The 23,648-nt window shown below is 46.5% G+C and overlaps 1 protein-coding gene across 4 annotated transcripts in view; it reads right to left on the bottom strand.

The window, feature by feature from the left end:
- PLCZ1 (phospholipase C zeta 1) overlaps positions 1 to 7,758 on the bottom strand; it is a 138,762-nt gene extending 131,004 nt beyond the window's left edge. For all 4 annotated transcript variants that reach the window (XM_063930642.1, XM_063930645.1, XM_063930643.1 and 1 more), the window contains exon 1: positions 7,666 to 7,758. In XM_063930642.1, coding sequence (XP_063786712.1) covers positions 7,666 to 7,676 — 11 coding nt within the window. In that variant the 5' untranslated portion in view covers positions 7,677 to 7,758. The remainder of the gene's footprint in view (positions 1 to 7,665) is intronic.
- Positions 7,759 to 23,648: the final 15,890 nt, after the last annotated feature.

Below are 23,648 nucleotides of genomic sequence, written 5' to 3'. Positions count from 1 at the left end.
TTACATGGTAAATAGTGATGTTGTGGCAATACCGTGACCGTCCCGTCCTGCTGCAGCGTCTGCTGATGTATCCGACAATGCCTGAGACACCCCTGCAGCCTGATGAGAAAGCCACATGATATATATACTGGTCTCTGTGCCGGAACCTCACGTGTGCTATATGTACGTGTCGGAATGTACCCCACATTAGCAGCTACATGCTATATATACTGGTCTCTGCGCCGGAACCTCACGTGTGTTATATGTACGTGTCGGAATGTACCCCACATTAGAAGCTACATGATATATATACTGGTCTCTGTGCCAGAACCTCACGTGTGTTATATGTACATGTCGGATTGTACGCCACATCAGCAGCTACATGATAAATATACTGGTCTCTGTGCCGGAACCTCACGTGTGTTATATGTACGTGTCGGAATGTACCCCACATTAGAAGCTACATGATATATATACTGGTCTCTGTGTCGGAACCTCACGTGTGTTATATGTACGTGTGGGAGTGTACACCACATCAGCAGCTACATGATAAATATACTGGTCTCTGTGCCGGAACCTCACGTGTGTTATATGTACGTGTCGGAATGTACCCCACATTAGAAGCTACATGATATATATACTGGTCTCTGCGCCGGAACTTCACGTGTGTTATATGTACATGTCGGAGTGTACACCACATTAGCAGCTACATGATATATATACTGGTCTCTGTGCCGGAACCTCACGTGTGTTATTATTATATGTACGTGTCTGAGTGTACGCCACATTAGAAGCTACATGATATATATACTGGTCTCTGTGCCGGAACCTCACGTGTGTTATTATATGTACGTGTCGGAGTGTACGCCACATTAGAAGCTACATGATATATATACTGGTCTCTGTGCCGGAACCTCATGTGTGTTATATGTACGTGTTGGAGTGTACGCCACATTAGCAGCTACATGATATGTATACTGGTCTCTGTGCCGGAACCTCACGTGTGCTATATGTACGTGTCGGAGTGTACACCACATTAGCAGCTACATGCTATATATACTGGTCTCTGTGCCGGAACCTCACGTGTGTTATATGTACATGTCAGAGTGTACACCACATTAGTAGCTACATGCTATATATACTGGTCTCTGTGCCGGAACCTCACGTGTGTTATATGTACGTGTCGGAGTGTACACCACATTAGCAGCTACATGCTATATATACTGGTCTCTGTGCCGGAACCTCACGTGTGTTATATGTACGTGTGGGAGTGTACACCACATTAGCAGCTACATGCTATATATACTGGTCTCTGTGCCGGAACCTCACGTGTGTTATATGTACGTGTAGGAATGTACGCCACATTAGCAGCTACATGCTATATATACTGGTCTCTGTGCCGGAACCTCACGTGTGTTATATGTACGTGTCGGAGTGTACGTCACATTAGAAGCTACATGATATGTATACTGGTCTCTGTGCCGGAACCTCACGTGTGTTATATGTACGTGTCGGAGTGTACGCCACATTAGAAGCTACATGATATGTATACTGGTCTCTGTGCCGAAACCTCATGTGTGTTATATGTACGTGTGGGAGTGTACACCACATTAGCAGCTACATGATATACTGGTCTCTGTGCCGGAACCTCACGTGTGTTATATGTACGTGACGGAATGTACGCCACATTAGAAGCTACATGATATATATACTGGTCTCTGTGCCGGATCCTCACGTGTGTTATATGTACGTGTCGGAGTGTACGCCACATTAGCAGCTACATGATATGTATACTGGTCTCTGTGCCGGAACCTCGCGTGTGCTATATGTACGTGTCGGAGTGTACACCACATTAGCAGCTACATGCTATATATACTGGTCTCTGTGCTGGAACCTCACTTGTGTTATATGTACGTGTAGGAATGTACGCCACATTAGCAGCTACATGCTATATATTCTGGTCTCTGTGCCGGAACCTCACGTGTGTTATATGTACATGTCGGAGTGTACGCCACATCAGCAGCTACATGATAATTATACTGGTCTCTGTGCCGGAACCTCACGTGTGTTATATGTACATGTCGGAGTGTACGCCACATTAGAAGCTACATGATATATATACTGGTCTCTGTGCCGGAACCTCACGTGTGTTATACGTACGTGTCGGAGTGTACGCCACATTAGAAGTTACATGATATATATACTGGTCTTTGTGCCGGAACCTCACGTGTGTTATATGTACGTGTGGGAGTGTACACCACATTAGCAGCTACATGATATATATATACTGGTCTCTGTGCCGGAACCTCACGTGTGTTATATGTACGTGTCGGAGTGTACGCCACATAAGAAGCTACATGATATATATACTGGTCTCTGTGCCGGAACCTCACGTGTGTTATATGTACGTGTCGGAGTGTACGCCACATTAGAAGCTACATGATATATATACTGGTCTCTGTGCCGGAACCTCACGTGTGTTATATGTACGTGTGGGAGTGTACACCACATTAGCAGCTACATGATATACTGGTCTCTGTGCCGGAACCTCACGTGTGTTATATGTACATGTCGGATTGTACGCCACATCAGCAGCTACATGATAAATATACTGGTCTCTGTGCCGGAACCTCACGTGTGTTATATGTACGTGTCGGAATGTACGCCACATTAGAAGCTACATGATATATATACTGGTCTCTGTGCTGGAACCTCATGTGTGTTATATATGTACATGTCGGAGTGTACGCCACATCAGCAGCTACATGATAAATATACTCGTCTCTGTGCCGGAACCTCACGTGTGTTATATGTACGTGTCGGAATGTACGCCACATTAGAAGCTACATGATATATATACTGGTCTCTGTGCCGGAACCTCACGTGTGTTATATGTACGTGTCGGAGTGTACACCACATTAGCAGCCACATGATATATATACTGGTCTCTGTGCCGGAACCTCACGTGTGTTATATGTACATGTCGGAATGTACGCCACATTAGCAGCTACATGCTATATATACTGGTCTCTGTGCCGGAACCTCACGTGTGTTATATGTACATGGCGGAGTGTACGCCACATCAGCAGCTACATGATAATTATACTGGTCTCTGTGCCGGAACCTCACGTGTGTTATATGTACGTGTCGGAATGTACGCCACATTAGAAGCTACATGATATATATACTGGTCTCTGTGCCGGAACCTCACGTGTTTTATATGTACGTGTCGGAGTGTACGCCACATTAGCAGCTACATGATATGTATACTGGTCTCTGTGCCGGAACCTCGCGTGTGCTATATGTACGTGTCGGAGTGTACACCACATTAGCAGCTACATGCTATATATACTGGTCTCTGTGCTGGAACCTCACTTGTGTTATATGTACGTGTAGGAATGTACGCCACATTAGCAGCTACATGCTATATATACTGGTCTCTGTGCCGGAACCTCACGTGTGTTATATGTACATGTCGGAGTGTACGCCACATCAGCAGCTACATGATAATTATACTGGTCTCTGTGCCGGAACCTCACGTGTGTTATATGTACATGTCGGAGTGTACGCCACATTAGAAGCTACATGATATATATACTGGTCTCTGTGCCGGAACCTCACGTGTGTTATACGTACGTGTCGGAGTGTACGCCACATTAGAAGCTACATGATATATATACTGGTCTTTGTGCCGGAACCTCACGTGTGTTATATGTACGTGTGGGAGTGTACACCACATTAGCAGCTACATGATATATATATACTGGTCTCTGTGCCGGAACCTCACGTGTGTTATATGTACGTGTCGGAGTGTACGCCACATAAGAAGCTACATGATATATATACTGGTCTCTGTGCCGGAACCTCACGTGTGTTATATGTACGTGTCGGAGTGTACGCCACATTAGAAGCTACATGATATATATACTGGTCTCTGTGCCGGAACCTCACGTGTGTTATATGTACGTGTGGGAGTGTACACCACATTAGCAGCTACATGATATACTGGTCTCTGTGCCGGAACCTCACGTGTGTTATATGTACATGTCGGATTGTACGCCACATCAGCAGCTACATGATAAATATACTGGTCTCTGTGCCGGAACCTCACGTGTGTTATATGTACGTGTCGGAATGTACGCCACATTAGAAGCTACATGATATATATACTGGTCTCTGTGCCGGAACCTCATGTGTGTTATATATGTACATGTCGGAGTGTACGCCACATCAGCAGCTACATGATAAATATACTGGTCTCTGTGCCGGAACCTCACGTTTGTTATATGTACGTGTCGGAATGTACGCCACATTAGAAGCTACATGATATATATACTGGTCTCTGTGCCGGAACCTCACGTGTGTTATATGTACGTGTCGGAGTGTACGCCACATTAGCAGCCACATGATATATATACTGGTCTCTGTGCCGGAACCTCACGTGTGTTATATGTACATGTCGGAATGTACGCCACATTAGCAGCTACATGCTATATATACTGGTCTCTGTGCCGGAACCTCACGTGTGTTATATGTACATGTCGGAGTGTACGCCACATCAGCAGCTACATGATAATTATACTGGTCTCTGTGCCGGAACCTCACGTGTGTTATATGTACGTGTCGGAGTGTACACCACATTAGCAGCTACATGATATATATACTGGTCTCTGTGCCAGAACCTCACGTGTGTTATATGTACGTGTCGGAGTGTACGCCACATTAGAAGCTACATGATATATATACTGGTCTTTGTGCCGGAACCTCACGTGTGTTATGTACGTGTGGGAGTGTACACCACATTAGCAGCCACATGATATATATATATACTGGTCTTTGTGCCGGAACCTCACGTGTGTTATATGTACATGTCGGAGTGTACGCCACATCAGCAGCTACATGATAATTATACTGGTCTCTGTGCCGGAACCTCACGTGTGTTATATGTACGTGTCGGAGTGTACACCACATTAGCAGCTACATGATATATATACTGGTCTCTGTGCCAGAACCTCACGTGTGTTATATGTACGTGTCGGAGTGTACGCCACATTAGAAGCTACATGATATATATACTGGTCTTTGTGCCGGAACCTCACGTGTGTTATATGTACGTGTCGGAGTGTACACCACATTAGCAGCTACATGATATACTGGTCTCTGTGCCGGAACCTCACGTGTGTTATATGTACATGTCGGATTGTACGCCACATCAGCAGCTACATGATAAATATACTGGTCTCTGTGCCGGAACCTCATGTGTGTTATATGTACGTGTCGGAATGTACGCCACATTAGAAGCTACATGATATATATACTGGTCTCGGTACCGGAACCTCACGTGTGTTATATGTACGTGTTGGAGTGTACGCCACATTAGCAGCTACATGATATGTATACTGGTCTCTGTGCCGGAACCTCACGTGTGTTATATGTACGTGTCGGAGTGTACGCCACATTAGAAGCTACATGATATATATACTGGTCTTTGTGCTGGAACCTCACGTGTGTTATATGTACGTGTGGGAGTGTACACCACATTAGCAGCTACATGATATATATACTGGTCACTGAGCCGGAACCTCACGTGTGTTATATGTACGTGTGGGTGTGTACACCACATTAGCAGCTACATGATATATATACTGGTCTCTGTGCCTGAAACTCACGTGTGCTATATGTACGTGTCGGAGTGTACGCCACATTAGCAGCTACATGCTATATATACTGGTCTCTGTGCCAGAACCTCACGTGTGCTATATGTACGTGTCGGAGTGTACACCACATTAGCAGCTACATGCTATATATACTGGTCTCTGTGCTGGAACCTCACTTGTGTTATATGTACGTGTAGGAATGTACGCCACATTAGCAGCTACATGCTATATATACTGGTCTCTGTGCCGGAACCTCACGTGTGTTATATCATGTACATGTCGGAGTGTACGCCACATCAGCAGCTACATGATAAATATACTGGTCTCTGTGCCGGAACCTCACGTGTGTTATATGTACGTGTCGGAGTGTACGCCACATTAGAAGCTACATGATATATATACTGGTCTCTGTGCCGGAACCTCACGTGTGTTATATGTACGTGTCGGAGTGTACGTCACATTAGAAGCTACATGATATATACTGGTCTTTGTGCCGGAACCTCATGTGTGTTATATGTATGTGTGGGAGTGTACACCACATTAGCAGCTACATGATATATATACTGGTCTCTGTGCCGGAACCTCACGTGTGTTATATGTACATGTCGGAGTGTACGCCACATTAGCAGCTACATGATATATATACTGGTCTCTGTGCCGGAACCTCACGTGTGTTATATGTACGTGTGGGAGTGTACACCACATTAGCAGCTACATGATATATATATACTGGTCTCTGTGCCGGAACCTCACGTGTGTTATATGTACATGTCGGAGTGTACACCACATTAGCAGCTACATGATACAGTATATATACTGGTCTCTGTGACGGAACCTCACGTGTGTTATATCTATGTACGTGTCGGAGTGTACGCCACATTAGCAGCTACATGATATATATACTGGTCTCTGTGCCGGAACCTCACGTGTGTTATATGTACGTGTCGGAATGTACACCACATTAGCAGTTACATGATATATATACTGGTCTCTGTGCCGGAACCTCACGTGTGTTATATGTACATGTCGGAATGTACGCCACATTAGCAGCTACATGATATATATATACTGGTCTCTGTGCCGGAAACTCACGTGTGTTATATGTACGTGTGGGAGTGTACACCACATTAGCAGCTACATGATATATATATACTGGTCTCTGTGCCGGAACCTCACGTGTGTTATGTGTACGTGTTGGAGTGTACGCCACATTAGCAGCTACATGACATATATACTGGTCTTTGTGCCGGAACCTTACGTGTGTTATATGTACGTGTCGGAGTGTACACCACATTAGCAGCTACATGATATATAACTGGCCTCTGTGCCGGGAACCTCACGTGTTTTAAATGTACGTGTCGGAATGTACGCCACATTAGCAGCTACATAATATATATACTGGTCTCTGTGCCGAAACCTCACGTGTGTTATATATATGTGTCGGAATGTACACCACATTAGCAGCTACATGATATATATACTGGTCTCTGTGCCGGAACCTCACGTGTGTTATATGTACGTGTCGGAATGTACACCACATTAGCAGCCACATGATGTATATACTGGTCTCTGTGCCGAAACCTCACGTGTGTTATATGTACGTGTCGGAGTGTACACCACATTGGCAGCTACACGATATATATATATACTGGTCTCTGTGCCGAAACCTCACGTGTGCTATATGTACGTGTCGGAATGTACACCACATTAGCAGCTACATGCTGTATATACTGGTCTCTGTGCCGGAACCTCACGTGTGTTATATGTACGCATCGGAGTGTACACCACATTAGCAGCTACATGGTACAGTATATATACTGGGAGATATTTCATACATAGCGGCTAATTAACAAGGTGAAAACAACGTAAGTAAAATACTTATTTTGTTTTGTCTCCACCAACATCCTGCGGCCAGAGCAATAACTGTAATGTGCTAATCATATTATTATATAGAGCACAACTATTATATAGAAAGGTCAGTCACAGCACATGACAAATACTAACAATACCCAGGTACTGGAAAGGATATTTCTCCTCCATGTTGCCGCTGGTTGGTGCGGTTCCGGCATGTTTCCCTCCCTGACCTGCTGCCCACAACGACCAGTAAGGTTCCAGAGCAGACCTCAGGCGGTGACATCACAGTGGCTGGCATTCCATACCACATAATGACATCACAGTCACACAGAAGACACAGGGCACTACCATGATGAGGTGATGGGTCAGATAATGCCATCTTCCAGGTGCTCCGCCCGGCACGGACGCTGGACAACCTAGGGACAATAAGAATTGCACACTACAGGGGGCCCAGCATAGACTACAGGGGCCCCCGGCATCATAAACAGAGGCCCCATCATACACTACAGGGGCCCCAGCATAATCTACAGAGGCCCCAGCATAGGCTACAGGGGCCCCAGTATCATAAAGAGGCCCCAGCATACACTATAGGGGCCCCAGCATAATGTACAGGGACCCCGCATAATCTACAGAGGCCCCAGCATACACTACAGGGGCCCCAGCATAATCTACAGAGGCCCCAGCATACACTACAGGGGCCCCAGCATAATCTACAGAGGCCCCAGCATAGGCTACAGGGGCCCCAGTATCATAAAGAGGCCCCAGCATACACTATAGGGGCCTCAGCATAATGTACAGGGACCCCGCATAATCTACAGAGGCCCCAGCATACACTACAGGGGCCCCAGCATAATCTACAGAGGCCCCAGCATAGGCTACAGGGGCCCCAGTATCATAAACAGAGGCCCCAGCATACACTACAGGGGCCCCAGCATAATCTACAGAGGCCCCAGCATAGGCTACAGGGGCCCCAGCATACACTACAGGGGCCCCAGCATAATCTACAGAGGCCCCAGCATAGGCTACAGGGGCCCCAGTATCATAAACAGAGGCCCCAGCATACACTACAGGGGCCCCAGCATAATCTACAGAGGCCCCAGCATAGGCTACAGGGGCCCCAGCATACACTACAGGTGCCCCAGTATACACTACAGGGGCCCCAGCATAATCTACAGAGGCCCCAGCATAGGCTACAGGGGCCCCAGCATACACTACAGGGGCCCCAGCATAATCTACAGAGGCCCCAGCATAGGCTACAGGGGCCCCAGTATCATAAACAGAGGCCCCAGCATACACTACAGGGTCCTAGCATAATCTACAGGGGCCCCAGCATAATCTACAGAGGCCCCAGCATAGGCTACAGGGGCCCCAGCATACACTATAGGGGCCCCAGCATACACTACAGGGGCCCCAGCATAGGCTACAGGGGTCCCGGGATAATCTAGAGAGTCCCCAGCATAGATGATAGAGGCCCTGGCGTAGACTATAGGGCACATGTATATATAATACATATATTATATACTAGGTGATACATCGCACCCTACGGGCGCTCGTCACACAGTCATAAGGGGATACGCCTACTTAACCCTTGCACGCCCTTGTGGCGTGCAATATTTTTATATGGAGTATTACCTCCAGTCATAATTGTGTGAGTGGTTAAGCATTGCACGGTCAATGGGCGTGCGATGGTTAAGGGGTCGTAGCCCCTTGCAACGGCGTGAACAGCGCACGCAGGGCCTGATGAATCACCTAGTAGGTGCTGTAGTTGGGGGAGTGGCGGGTGCGGGGTAGACGCGGATGGAGGAGGGGGTCCGGCTGTGCCGCAGGTAGGGGAGGGGAGGTTGTGGGGTGGGGTATGGGCTGGTGCGGTGGTGCCGTGGGTGGGGGAGTGGCGGGTGCATGGGTGGGGGTCCAGAGCCACAGTGGGTGGTGCCGCGGGTATCGAAGGGGTTCCGGAGCCACTGCGGGTGGTGGAGGGGGGTGTGTGAGGGTGCCGTGGATGTGGCCCGGAGGTACTGCGAGTGGGGGAGGGGCGGGTAATGCTTCTCCTCCTGAAAGCAGCTAAGCTGCTGTCCTCCCTTTGGCAGTGGCTCTCCTGGAGACTCGCACAGCAGCAAGTCACTATTGTTAGCGCCGGTGTCCCAACTCGCCGCATTACAGGGAAGAAGATGCACTCAATAAACTACAGCTCCCAGCAGCCCTAAGAGCCGGAATGCTTCGGCGCTAAGGGCTGCTGGGAGGTGTAGTTTACTTAGTGCATCTACTTCCCTGTAATGCGGCGCGTTGGGACTAACAATGCTAACGGTGCTAACAATAGTGACTGGCTGGCAGAACTGACTGACTGGCTGAATCAATTTAAAAGGTGAGAGTGCTGTGCAGTGTCAGTGACACTGCACACCCCACTGCACTGCACAGTAGAGATGAGCGGGTTCGGTTCCTCTGAATCCGAACCCGCCCGAACTTCAGGTTTTTTACACGGGTCCGAGCAGGCTCGGATCTTCCCGCCTTGCTCGGCTAACCCGAGCGCGCCCGAACGTCATCATCACGCTGTCGGATTCTCGCGAGGCTCGGATTCTATCGCGAGACTCGGATTCTATATAAGGAGCCGCGCGTCGCCGCCATTTTCACACGTGCATTGAGAGTCATAGGGAGAGGACGTGGCTGGCGTCCTCTCCGTTTAGAGAAGAGAGAGACACAGTATTTTGGGGAGCATTATTAGGAGGAGTACTACTATACTGTATACTACTATACTACTTGCTGAAGTGATATTTATAGATTAGATAGTGTGACTGTAAGTGTATTATCTGACTTGTGGGGGAGACACTGACAGTGGGGAGCAGTTAGAGTCTGAGAGCAGGACTCAGGAGTACATATAACGTACAGTGCACACTTTTGCTGCCAGAGTCAGTGCCACACTGCCATTGTTGTGACCACACTGACCACCAGTATAATAATATATTTTGTGTGTGATTGCCTGCTTAGGCCTCGGAGTACTAGTTGCAAGTTGCAACGTGACCTGAAGTGACCACCAGTTTAATAATCAATCACCACCAGTTTAATATATATATATATATATATATATATATATATATATATAATTGTATATAATATATATATATATAATATTGTATACCACCTACCCGTGTTTTTTTTTTTTTTCATTCTTCTTTATACATACTACTATAGTAGCTTACTGTAGCAGTCTGCGGTGCTGTGCTGACCTGACAGTGTCCAGCAGGTCCGTCATCAGTCATTACATAATAAATATATATAGTACCTGTCCGGCTGCAGTACTAGTGATATTATATTGATTTCATCTCATTATCAATAATTTATCATCCAGTCTAGACTCTATATTAGCAGCAGACACAGTACGTTAGTCCACGGCTGTAGCTACCTCTCTGTCGGCACTCGGCCGTCCATCCATAATTGTATACCACCTACCCGTGTTTTTTTTTTCTTTCTTCTTTGTACATACTACTATAGAGTTTAGTAGCTTACTGTAGCAGTCTGCGGTGCTGCTGAGCTGACAGTGTCCAGCAGGTCCGTCATCAGTCATCATTACCTAATAAATATATTATCTACCTGTCCGGCTGCAGTACTAGTGATATTATATATACATACATATATATATATTGATTTCATCTCATTATCAATCATCCAGTCTATATTAGCAGCAGACACAGTACGTTAGTCCACGGCTGTAGCTACCTCTGTGTCGGCACTCGGCAGTCCATCCATAATTGTATACCACCTACCCGTGGTTTTTTTTTTTCTTTCTTCTTTGTACATACTACTATAGTATAGTAGCTTACTGTAGCAGTCTGCGGTGCTGCTGAGCTGACAGTGTCCAGCAGGTCCGTCATCAGTCATCATTACCTAATAAATATATTATCTACCTGTCCGGCTGCAGTACTAGTGATATTATATATACATACATATATATATATTGATTTCATCTCATTATCATCCAGTCTATATTAGCAGCAGACACAGTACGGTAGTCCACGGCTGTAGCTACCTCTGTGTCGGCACTCGGCAGTCCATCCATAATTGTATACCACCTACCCGTGGTTTTTTTTTTTTCTTTCTTCTTTGTACATACTACTATAGAGTATAGTAGCTTACTGTAGCAGTCTGCGGTGCTGCTGAGCTGACAGTGTCCAGCAGGTCCGTCATCAGTCATCATTACCTAATAAATATATTATCTACCTGTCCGGCTGCAGTACTAGTGATATTATATATACATACATATATATATATATTGATTTCATCTCATTATCATCCAGTCTATATTAGCAGCAGACACAGTACGGTAGTCCACGGCTGTAGCTACCTCTGTGTCGGCACTCGGCAGTCCATCCATAATTGTATACCACCTACCCGTGTTTTTTTTTTTTTTCTTCTTTGTACATACTACTATAGTATAGTAGCTTACTGTAGCAGTCTGCGGTGCTGCTGAGCTGACAGTGTCCAGCAGGTCCGTCATCAGTCATCATTACCTAATAAATATATTATCTACCTGTCCGGCTGCAGTACTAGTGATATTATATATACATACATATATATATATTGATTTCATCTCATTATCAATCATCCAGTCTATATTAGCAGCAGACACAGTACGTTAGTCCACGGCTGTAGCTACCTCTGTGTCGGCACTCGGCAGTCCATCCATAATTGTATACCACCTACCCGTGGTTTTTTTTTTTCTTTCTTCTTTGTACATACTACTATAGAGTTTAGTAGCTTACTGTAGCAGTCTGCGGTGCTGCTGAGCTGACAGTGTCCAGCAGGTCCGTCATCAGTCATCATTACCTAATAAATATATTATCTACCTGTCCGGCTGCAGTACTAGTGATATTATATATACATACATATATATATTGATTTCATCTCATTATCAATCATCCAGTCTATATTAGCAGCAGACACAGTACGTTAGTCCACGGCTGTAGCTACCTCTGTATCGGCACTCGGCAGTCCATCCATAATTGTATACCACCTACCCGTGGTTTTTTTTTTTCTTTCTTCTTTGTACATACTACTATAGTATAGTAGCTTACTGTAGCAGTCTGCGGTGCTGCTGAGCTGACAGTGTCCAGCAGGTCCGTCATCAGTCATCATTACCTAATAAATATATTATCTACCTGTCCGGCTGCAGTACTAGTGATATTATATATACATACATATATATATATATATATTGATTTCATCTCATTATCAATCATCCAGTCTATATTAGCAGCAGACACAGTACGTTAGTCCACGGCTCTAGCTACCTCTGTGTCGGCACTCGGCAGTCCATCCATAATTGTATACCACCTACCCGTGGTTTTTTTTTTTTCTTTCTTCTTTGTACATACTACTATAGTATAGTAGCTTACTGTAGCAGTCTGCGGTGCTGCTGAGCTGACAGTGTCCAGCAGGTCCGTCATCAGTCATCATTACCTAATAAATATATTATCTACCTGTCCGGCTGCAGTACTAGTGATATTATATATACATACATATATATATATTGATTTCATCTCATTATCATCCAGTCTATATTAGCAGCAGACACAGTACGGTAGTCCACGGCTGTAGCTACCTCTGTGTCGGCACTCGGCAGTCCATCCATAATTGTATACCACCTACCCGGTGTTTTTTTTCTTTTCTTTCTTCTTTGTACATACTACTATAGAGTATAGTAGCTTACTGTAGCAGTCTGCGGTGCTGCTGAGCTGACAGTGTCCAGCAGGTCCGTCATCAGTCATCATTACCTAATAAATATATTATCTACCTGTCCGGCTGCAGTACTAGTGATATTATATATACATACATATATATATATATTGATTTCATCTCATTATCATCCAGTCTATATTAGCAGCAGACACAGTACGGTAGTCCACGGCTGTAGCTACCTCTGTGTCGGCACTCGGCAGTCCATCCATAATTGTATACCACCTACCCGTGGTTTTTTTCTTTTCTTTCTTCTTTGTACATACTACTATAGAGTATAGTAGCTTACTGTAGCAGTCTGCGGTGCTGCTGAGCTGACAGTGTCCAGCAGGTCCGTCATCAGTCATCATTACCTAATAAATATATTATCTACCTGTCCGGCTGCAGTACTAGTGATATTATATATACATACATATATATATTGATTTCATCTCATTATCAATCATCCAGTCTATATTAGCAGCAGACACAGTACGTTAGTCCACGGCTGTAGCTACCTCTGTGTCGGCACTCGGCAGTCCATCCATAATTGTATACCACCTACCCGTGTTTTTTTTTTTTTTCTTCTTTGTACATACTACTATAGTATAGTAGCTTACTGTAGCAGTCTGCGGTGCTGCTGAGCTGACAGTGTCCAGCAGGTCCGTCATCAGTCATCATTACCTAATAAATATATTATCTACCTGTCCGGCTGCAGTACTAGTGATATTATATATACATACATATATATATATTGATTTCATCTCATTATCAATCATCCAGTCTATATTAGCAGCAGACACAGTACGTTAGTCCACGGCTGTAGCTACCTCTGTGTCGGCACTCGGCAGTCCATCCATAATTGTATACCACCTACCCGTGTTTTTTTTTTTTTCTTTCTTCTTTGTACATACTACTATAGTATAGTAGCTTACTGTAGCAGTCTGCGGTGCTGCTGAGCTTACAGTGTCCAGCAGGTCCGTCATCAGTCATCATTACCTAATAAATATATTATCTACCTGTCCGGCTGCAGTACTAGTGATATTATATATACATACATATATATATATTGATTTCATCTCATTATCATCCAGTCTATATTAGCAGCAGACACAGTACGGTAGTCCACGGCTGTAGCTACCTCTGTGTCGGCACTCGGCAGTCCATCCATAATTGTATACCACCTACCCGTGGTTTTTTTCTTTTTCTTTCTTCTTTGTACATACTACTATAGAGTATAGTAGCTTACTGTAGCAGTCTGCGGTGCTGCTGAGCTGACAGTGTCCAGCAGGTCCGTCATCAGTCATCATTACCTAATAAATATATTATCTACCTGTCCGGCTGCAGTACTAGTGATATTATATATACATACATATATATATTGATTTCATCTCATTATCAATCATCCAGTCTATATTAGCAGCAGACACAGTACGTTAGTCCACGGCTGTAGCTACCTCTGTGTCGGCACTCGGCAGTCCATCCATAATTGTATACCACCTACCCGTGGTTTTTTTTTTCTTTCTTCTTTGTACATACTACTATAGTATAGTAGCTTACTGTAGCAGTCTGCGGTGCTGCTGAGCTGACAGTGTCCAGCAGGTCCGTCATCAGTCATCATTACCTAATAAATATATTATCTACCTGTCCGGCTGCAGTACTAGTGATATTATATATACATACATATATATATTGATTTCATATCATTATCATCCAGTCTATATTAGCAGCAGACACAGTACGTTAGTCCACGGCTGTAGCTACCTCTGTGTCGGCACTCGGCAGTCCATCCATAATTGTATACCACCTACCCGTGGTTTTTTTTTTCTTTCTTCTTTGTACATACTACTATAGTATAGTAGCTTACTGTAGCAGTCTGCGGTGCTGCTGAGCTGACAGTGTCCAGCAGGTCCGTCATCAGTCATCATTACCTAATAAATATATTATCTACCTGTCCGGCTGCAGTACTAGTGATATTATATATACATACATATATATATTGATTTCATATCATTATCATCCAGTCTATATTAGCAGCAGACACAGTACGGTAGTCCACGGCTGTAGCTACCTCTGTGTCGGCACTCGGCAGTCCATCCATAATTGTATACCACCTACCCGTGGTTTTTTTTTTCTTTCTTCTTTGTACATACTACTATAGTATAGTAGCTTACTGTAGCAGTCTGTGGTGCTGCTGAGCTGACAGTGTCCAGCAGGTCCGTCATCAGTCATCATTACCTAATAAATATATTATCTACCTGTCCGGCTGCAGTACTAGTGATATTATATATACATACATATATATATTGATTTCATATCATTATCATCCAGTCTATATTAGCAGCAGACACAGTACGTTAGTCCACGGCTGTAGCTACCTCTGTGTCGGCACTCGGCAGTCCATCCATAATTGTATACCACCTACCCGTGGTTTTTTTTTTCTTTCTTCTTTGTACATACTACTATAGTATAGTAGCTTACTGTAGCAGTCTGCGGTGCTGCTGAGCTGACAGTGTCCAGCAGGTCCGTCATCAGTCATCATTACCTAATAAATATATTATCTACCTGTCCGGCTGCAGTACTAGTAATATTATATATACATACATATATATATTGATTTCATATCATTATCATCCAGTCTATATTAGCAGCAGACACAGTACGGTAGTCCACGGCTGTAGCTACCTCTGTGTCGGCACTCGGCAGTCCATCCATAATTGTATACCACCTACCCGTGGTTTTTTTTTTTTCTTTCTTCTTTGTACATACTACTATAGTATAGTAGCTTACTGTAGCAGTCTGCGGTGCTGCTGAGCTGACAGTGTCCAGCAGGTCCGTCATCAGTCATCATTACCTAATAAATATATTATCTACCTGTCCGGCTGCAGTACTAGTGATATTATATATACATACATATATATATTGATTTCATATCATTATCATCCAGTCTATATTAGCAGCAGACACAGTACGTTAGTCCACGGCTGTAGCTACCTCTGTGTCGGCACTCGGCAGTCCATCCATAAGTATACTAGTATCCATCCATCTCCATTGTTTACCTGAGGTGCCTTTTAGTTGTGCCTATTAAAATATGGAGAACAAAAATGTTGAGGTTCCAAAATTAGGGAAAGATCCACTTCCACCTCGTGCTGAAGCTGCTGCCACTAGTCATGGCCGAGACGATGAAATGCCAGCAACGTCGTCTGCCAAGGCCGATGCCCAATGTCATAGTACAGAGCATGTCAAATCCAAAACACCAAATATCAGTAAAAAAAGGACTCCAAAACCTAAAATAAAATTGTCGGAGGAGAAGCGTAAACTTGCCAATATGCCATTTACCACACGGAGTGGCAAGGAACGGCTGAGGCCCTGGCCTATGTTCATGGCTAGTGGTTCAGCTTCACATGAGGATGGAAGCACTCAGCCTCTCGCTAGAAAAATGAAAAGACTCAAGCTGGCAAAAGCAGTAGCACCGCAAAGAACTGTGCGTTCTTCGAAATCCCAAATCCACAAGGAGAGTCCGACTCCAATTGTGTCGGTTGCGATGCCTGACCTTCCCAACACTGGACGTGAAGAGCATGCGCCTTCCACCATTTGCACGCCCCCTGCAAGTGCTGGAAGGAGCACCCGCAGTCCAGTTCCTGATAGTCAGATTGAAGATGTCAGTGTTGAAGTACACCAGGATGAGGAGGATATGGGTGTTGCTGGCGCTGGGGAGGAAATTGACCAGGAGGATTCTGATGGTGAGGTGGTTTGTTTAAGTCAGGCACCCGGGGAGACACCTGTTGTCCGTGGAAGGAATATGGCCACTGACATGCCTGGTGAAAATACCAAAAAAATCAGCTCTTCGGTGTGGAAGTATTTCAACAGAAATGCGGACAACAGGTGTCAAGCCGTGTGTTGCCTTTGTCAAGCTGTAATAAGTAGGGGTAAGGACGTTAACCACCTCGGAACATCCTCCCTTATACGTCACCTGCAGCGCATTCATAATAAGTCAGTGACAAGTTCAAAAACTTTGGGTGACAGCGGAAGCAGTCCACTGACCAGTAAATCCCTTCCTCTTGTAACCAAGCTCACGCAAACCACCCCACCAACTCCCTCAGTGTCAATTTCCTCCTTCCCCAGGAATGCCAATAGTCCTGCAGGCCATGTCACTGGCAATTCTGACGATTCCTCTCCTGCCTGGGATTCCTCCGATGCATCCTTGCGTGTAACGCCTACTGCTGCTGGCGCTGCTGTTGTTGCTGCTGGGAGTCGATGGTCATCCCAGAGGGGAAGTCGTAAGACCACTTTTACTACTTCCACCAAGCAATTGACTGTCCAACAGTCCTTTGCGAGGAAGATGAAATATCACAGCAGTCATCCTACTGCAAAGCGGATAACTGAGGCCTTGGCATCCTGGGTGGTGAGAAACGTGGTTCCGGTATCCATCATTACTGCAGAGCCAACTAGAGACTTGTTGGAGGTACTGTGTCCCCGGTACCAAATACCATCTAGGTTCCATTTCTCTAGGCAGGCGATACCGAAAATGTACACAGACCTCAGAAAAAGAGTCACCAGTGTCCTAAAAAATGCAGCTGTACCCAATGTCCACTTAACCACGGACATGTGGACAAGTGGAGCAGGGCAGGGTCAGGACTATATGACTGTGACAGCCCACTGGGTAGATGTATGGACTCCCGCCGCAAGAACAGCAGCGGCGGCACCAGTAGCAGCATCTCGCAAACGCCAACTCTTTCCTAGGCAGGCTACGCTTTGTATCACCGGTTTCCAGAATACGCACACAGCTGAAAACCTCTTACGGCAACTGAGGAAGATCATCGCGGAATGGCTTACCCCAATTGGACTCTCCTGTGGATTTGTGGCATCGGACAACGCCAGCAATATTGTGTGTGCATTAAATATGGGCAAATTCCAGCACGTCCCATGTTTTGCACATACCTTGAATTTGGTGGTGCAGAATTATTTAAAAAACGACAGGGGCGTGCAAGAGATGCTGTCGGTGGCCAGAAGAATTGCGGGACACTTTCGGCGTACAGGCACCACGTACAGAAGACTGGAGCACCACCAAAAACTACTGAACCTGCCCTGCCATCATCTGAAGCAAGAAGTGGTAACGAGGTGGAATTCAACCCTCTATATGCTTCAGAGGTTGGAGGAGCAGCAAAAGGCCATTCAAGCCTATACAATTGAGCACGATATAGGAGGTGGAATGCACCTGTCTCAAGCGCAGTGGAGAATGATTTCAACGTTGTGCAAGGTTCTGATGCCCTTTGAACTTGCCACACGTGAAGTCAGTTCAGACACTGCCAGCCTGAGTCAGGTCATTCCCCTCATCAGGCTTTTGCAGAAGAAGCTGGAGACATTGAAGGAGGAGCTAACACGGAGCGATTCCGCTAGGCATGTGGGACTTGTGGATGGAGCCCTTAATTCGCTTAACAAGGATTCACGGGTGGTCAATCTGTTGAAATCAGAGCACTACATTTTGGCCACCGTGCTCGATCCTAGATTTAAAGCCTACCTTGGATCTCTCTTTCCGGCAGACACAAGTCTGCTGGGGTTGAAAGACCTGCTGGTGAGAAAATTGTCAAGTCAAGCGGAACGCGACCTGTCAACATCTCCTCCTTCACATTCTCCCGCAACTGGGGGTGCGAGGAAAAGGCTCAGAATTCCGAGCCCACCCGCTGGCGGTGATGCAGGGCAGTCTGGAGCGACTGCTGATGCTGACATCTGGTCCGGACTGAAGGACCTGACAACGATTACGGACATGTCGTCTACTGTCACTGCATATGATTCTATCAACATTGAAAGAATGGTGGAGGATTATATGAGTGACCGCATCCAAGTAGGCACGTCACACAGTCCGTACTTATACTGGCAGGAAAAAGAGGCAATTTGGAGGCCCTTGCACAAACTGGCTTTATTCTACCTAAGTTGTCCTCCCACAAGTGTGTACTCCGAAAGAGTGTTTAGTGCCGCCGCTCACCTTGTCAGCAATCGGCGTACGAGGTTACATCCAGAAAATGTGGAGAAGATGATGTTCATTAAAATGAATTATAATCAATTCCTCCGTGGAGACATTGACCAGCAGCAATTGCCTCCACAAAGTACACAGGGAGCTGAGATGGTGGATTCCAGTGGGGACGAATTGATAATCTGTGAGGAGGGGGTGTACACGGTGATATATCGGAGGATGATGATGAGGTGGACATCTTGCCTCTGTAGAGCCCGTTTGTGCAAGGAGAGATTAATTGCTTCTTTCTTGGTGGGGGTCCAAACCAACCCGTCATTTCAGTCACAGTCGTGTGGCAGACCCTGTCACTGAAATGATGGGTTGGTTAAAGTGTGCATGTCCTGTTTATACAACATAAGGGTGGGTGGGAGGGCCCAAGGACAATTCCATCTTGCACCTCTTTTTTCTTTAATTTTTCTTTGCGTCATGTGCTGTTTGTGGAATGTTTTTTGGAAGGGCCATCCTGCGTGACACTGCAGTGCCACTCCTAGATGGGCCCGGTGTTTGTGTCGGCCACTAGGGTCGCTTATCTTACTCACACAGCTACCTCATTGCGCCTCTTTTTTTCTTTGCGTCATGTGCTGTTTGGGGAGGGTTTTTTGGAAGGGACATCCTGCGTGACACTGCAGTGCCACTCCTAGATGGGCCCGGTGTTTGTGTCGGCCACTAGGGTCGCTTATCTTACTCACACAGCTACCTCATTGCGCCTCTTTTTTTCTTTGCGTCATGTGCTGTTTGGGGAGGGTTTTTTGGAAGGGACATCCTGCGTGACACTGCAGTGCCACTCCTAGATGGGCCCGGTGTTTGTGTCGGCCACTAGGGTCGCTTATCTTACTCACACAGCTACCTCATTGCGCCTCTTTTTTTCTTTGCGTCGTGTGCTGTTTGGGGAGGGTTTTTTGGAAGGGACATCCTGCGTGACACTGCAGTGCCACTCCTAGATGGGCCCGGTGTTTGTGTCGGCCACTAGGGTCGCTTATCTTACTCACACAGCTACCTCATTGCGCCTCTTTTTTTCTTTGCGTCATGTGCTGTTTGGGGAGGGTTTTTTGGAAGGGCCATCCTGCGTGACACTGCAGTGCCACTCCTAGATGGGCCCGGTGTTTGTGTCGGCCACTAGGGTCGCTTATCTTACTCACACAGCTACCTCATTGTGCCTCTTTTTTTCTTTGCGTCATGTGCTGTTTGGGGAGGGTTTTTTGGAAGGGCCATCCTGCGTGACACTGCAGTGCCACTCCTAGATGGGCCCGGTGTTTGTGTCGGCCACTAGGGTCGCTTATCTTACTCACACAGCTACCTCATTGCGCCTCTTTTTTTCTTTGCGTCATGTGCTGTTTGGGGAGGGTTTTTTGGAAGGGCCATCCTGCGTGACACTGCAGTGCCACTCCTAGATGGGCCCGGTGTTTGTGTCGGCCACTAGGGTCGCTTATCTTACTCACACAGCTACCTCATTGCGCCTCTTTTTTTCTTTGCGTCATGTGCTGTTTGGGGAGGGTTTTTTGGAAGGGCCATCCTGCGTGACACTGCAGTGCCACTCCTAGATGGGCCCGGTGTTTGTGTCGGCCACTAGGGTCGCTTATCTTACTCACACAGCTACCTCATTGCGCCTCTTTTTTTCTTTGCGTCATGTGCTGTTTGGGGAGGGTTTTTTGGAAGGGACATCCTGCGTGACACTGCAGTGCCACTCCTAGATGGGCCCGGTGTTTGTGTCGGCCACTAGGGTCGCTTATCTTACTCACACAGCTACCTCATTGCGCCTCTTTTTTTCTTTGCGTCATGTGCTGTTTGGGGAGGGTTTTTTGGAAGGGCCATCCTGCGTGACACTGCAGTGCCACTCCTAGATGGGCCCGGTGTTTGTGTCGGCCACTAGGGTCGCTTACCTTACTCACACAGCTACCTCATTGCGCCTCTTTTTTTCTTTGCGTCATGTGCTGTTTGGGGAGGGTTTTTTGGAAGGGCCATCCTGCGTGACACTGCAGTGCCACTCCTAGATGGGCCCGGTGTTTGTGTCGGCCACTAGGGTCGCTTATCTTACTCACACAGCTACCTCATTGCGCCTCTTTTTTTCTTTGCGTCATGTGCTGTTTGGGGAGGGTTTTTTGGAAGGGCCATCCTGCGTGACACTGCAGTGCCACTCCTAGATGGGCCCGGTGTTTGTGTCGGCCACTAGGGTCGCTTATCTTACTCACACAGCTACCTCATTGCGCCTCTTTTTTTCTTTGCGTCATGTGCTGTTTGGGGAGGGTTTTTTGGAAGGGCCATCCTGCGTGACACTGCAGTGCCACTCCTAGATGGGCCCGGTGTTTGTGTCGGCCACTAGGGTCGCTTATCTTACTCACACAGCTACCTCATTGCGCCTCTTTTTTTCTTTGCGTCATGTGCTGTTTGGGGAGGGTTTTTTGGAAGGGACATCCTGCGTGACCCTGCAGTGCCACTCCTAGATGGGCCCGGTGTTTGTGTCGGCCACTAGGGTCGCTTATCTTACTCACACAGCTACCTCATTGCGCCTCTTTTTTTCTTTGCGTCATGTGCTGTTTGGGGAGGGTTTTTTGGAAGGGACATCCTGCGTGACACTGCAGTGCCACTCCTAGATGGGCCCGGTGTTTGTGTCGGCCACTAGGGTCGCTTAGCTTAGTCATCCAGCGACCTAGGTGCAAATTTTAGGACTAAAAATAATATTGTGAGGTGTGAGGTATTCAGAATAGACTGAAAATGAGTGTAAATTATGGTTTTTGAGGTTAATAATACTTTGGGATCAAAATGACCCCCAAAGTCTATGATTTAAGCTGTTTTTTAGTGTTTTTTTAAAAAAAAACACCCGAATCCAAAACACACCCGAATCCGACAAAAAAAATTCGGTGAGGTTTTGCCAAAACGCGGTCGAACCCAAAACACGGCCGCGGAACCGAACCCAAAACCAAAACACAAAACCCGAAAAATTTCCGGCGCTCATCTCTACTGCACAGCACTGTCACCTTCTACATTGATTCAGCGTCCAGACATTACCCTCCCCGATATCACCCACTCTATCCGTTACATTAGCCGTCTCGGGGCTTCCAGGCTGGCAGCCCAGGTGCTGGGTTGGGGAGTCAGGGTCTCTGGGGATCTGGACGCAGCTGTGGCGGGGAGGCACTTCTGTGACATCACACGCAGAACAGGCTCCAGGGCTCAGAGAGTATGCGGCGCAGGGAGGGTTATGAAAGGCTTCCGTTGCGCCGCTTTCATACACATCTATGCCGGTGGCTGCAGAAGCTTTTGTTCCACCTGCGCCGTGGCTAGGGAGTGGGGATTGTTGATGCTGGAGGGGGCAGGAGGACTGGCAGCAGGACATAGGACGCTGCAGTAAAGGGATGTTTTTTCCCCTATCTGCAGCGCAGAGACTTGCTGCAGATTCAGTGGCATACCCTCTGGCAGGTACAGGACCTTTTTTTTTATGGTCTGTACCAATTTTTGGCTCTCCAAACTTCCATTGAAAGTATAGGAAAAGGGGCGTGACCACGCTCCCTTTTCCCATGGCCACGCCCCCTTTTGGAATTTGTAGCGATTTTCATGTGTAAAGGGCCATATTCACGGGCCGATTTGGGGAGAGATGTGTGCTGAGCGTGCAGGGGGAGACGGGGGATGGGGGGGGGGGGGGGGGGGGGGGCGCTCATTTCACCCAGCGGGTGAAGTGAGCGACCTGCTAGATTGGCCAATCTAGCACCAGCGACAGCGATGCGCGGGGCTGCGCATCGCTATTGTTGTGGGGGATACACACGGAGTGATCGCTGCTTAAAATCTAAGCAATCTAGTCGGATTGCTTAGATTTTAAGCAGCGATCGCTCCGTGAGTACCCCCCTTAAATTGTTGGAGGGTGTGTTGCTGCAGATGCAGTGGGCCTATTTTGGGTGTGGACCTGGAGCTGCAGCTCCATCAACCCCATTGTTAATCCTGCTCTGCGAACACACAGCAGCCAAAGGGCAGAGCCTCCCATTGGATGTAACCTGTGTTGGAGGGCGTTTCTTGCCCAATCAGCTGTGGACTGGGTGTGACAGACCTGCTGCTAACCCAATGAGAGCTCCTAGCCACGCCCAGCGTTATCCACACAGTCACAGAGTGACGGATCTGGGCTATTACATAGGAGATTTAATACACATATGTTACAATGTATCCGGAAAGTATTCACAGCGCTTCACTTTTTCCACATTTTGTTATGTTACAGCCTTATTCCAAACTGGAGTAAATTCCTTTTTTTCCTCAAAATTCTACACACAATACCCCATAATGACAACGTGAAAAGAGATATTTGAGATTTTTGCTAATTTATTAAAAATAAAAAACTAAGAAATCACACGTGCAAAAGTATTCACAGCCTTTGCTCAATACTTTGTTGATGCACCTTTGGCAGCAATTACAGCCTCAAGTCTTTTTGAATATGATGCCACAAGCTTGGCACACCT

The sequence above is a fragment of the Pseudophryne corroboree genome, chromosome 6, assembly GCF_028390025.1.
Source record: "Pseudophryne corroboree isolate aPseCor3 chromosome 6, aPseCor3.hap2, whole genome shotgun sequence".
NCBI lineage: Eukaryota > Metazoa > Chordata > Amphibia > Anura > Myobatrachidae > Pseudophryne > Pseudophryne corroboree.
Note: the sequence above shows the minus strand (reverse complement) of the source record. Positions and strands in the feature narration are given on the sequence as shown.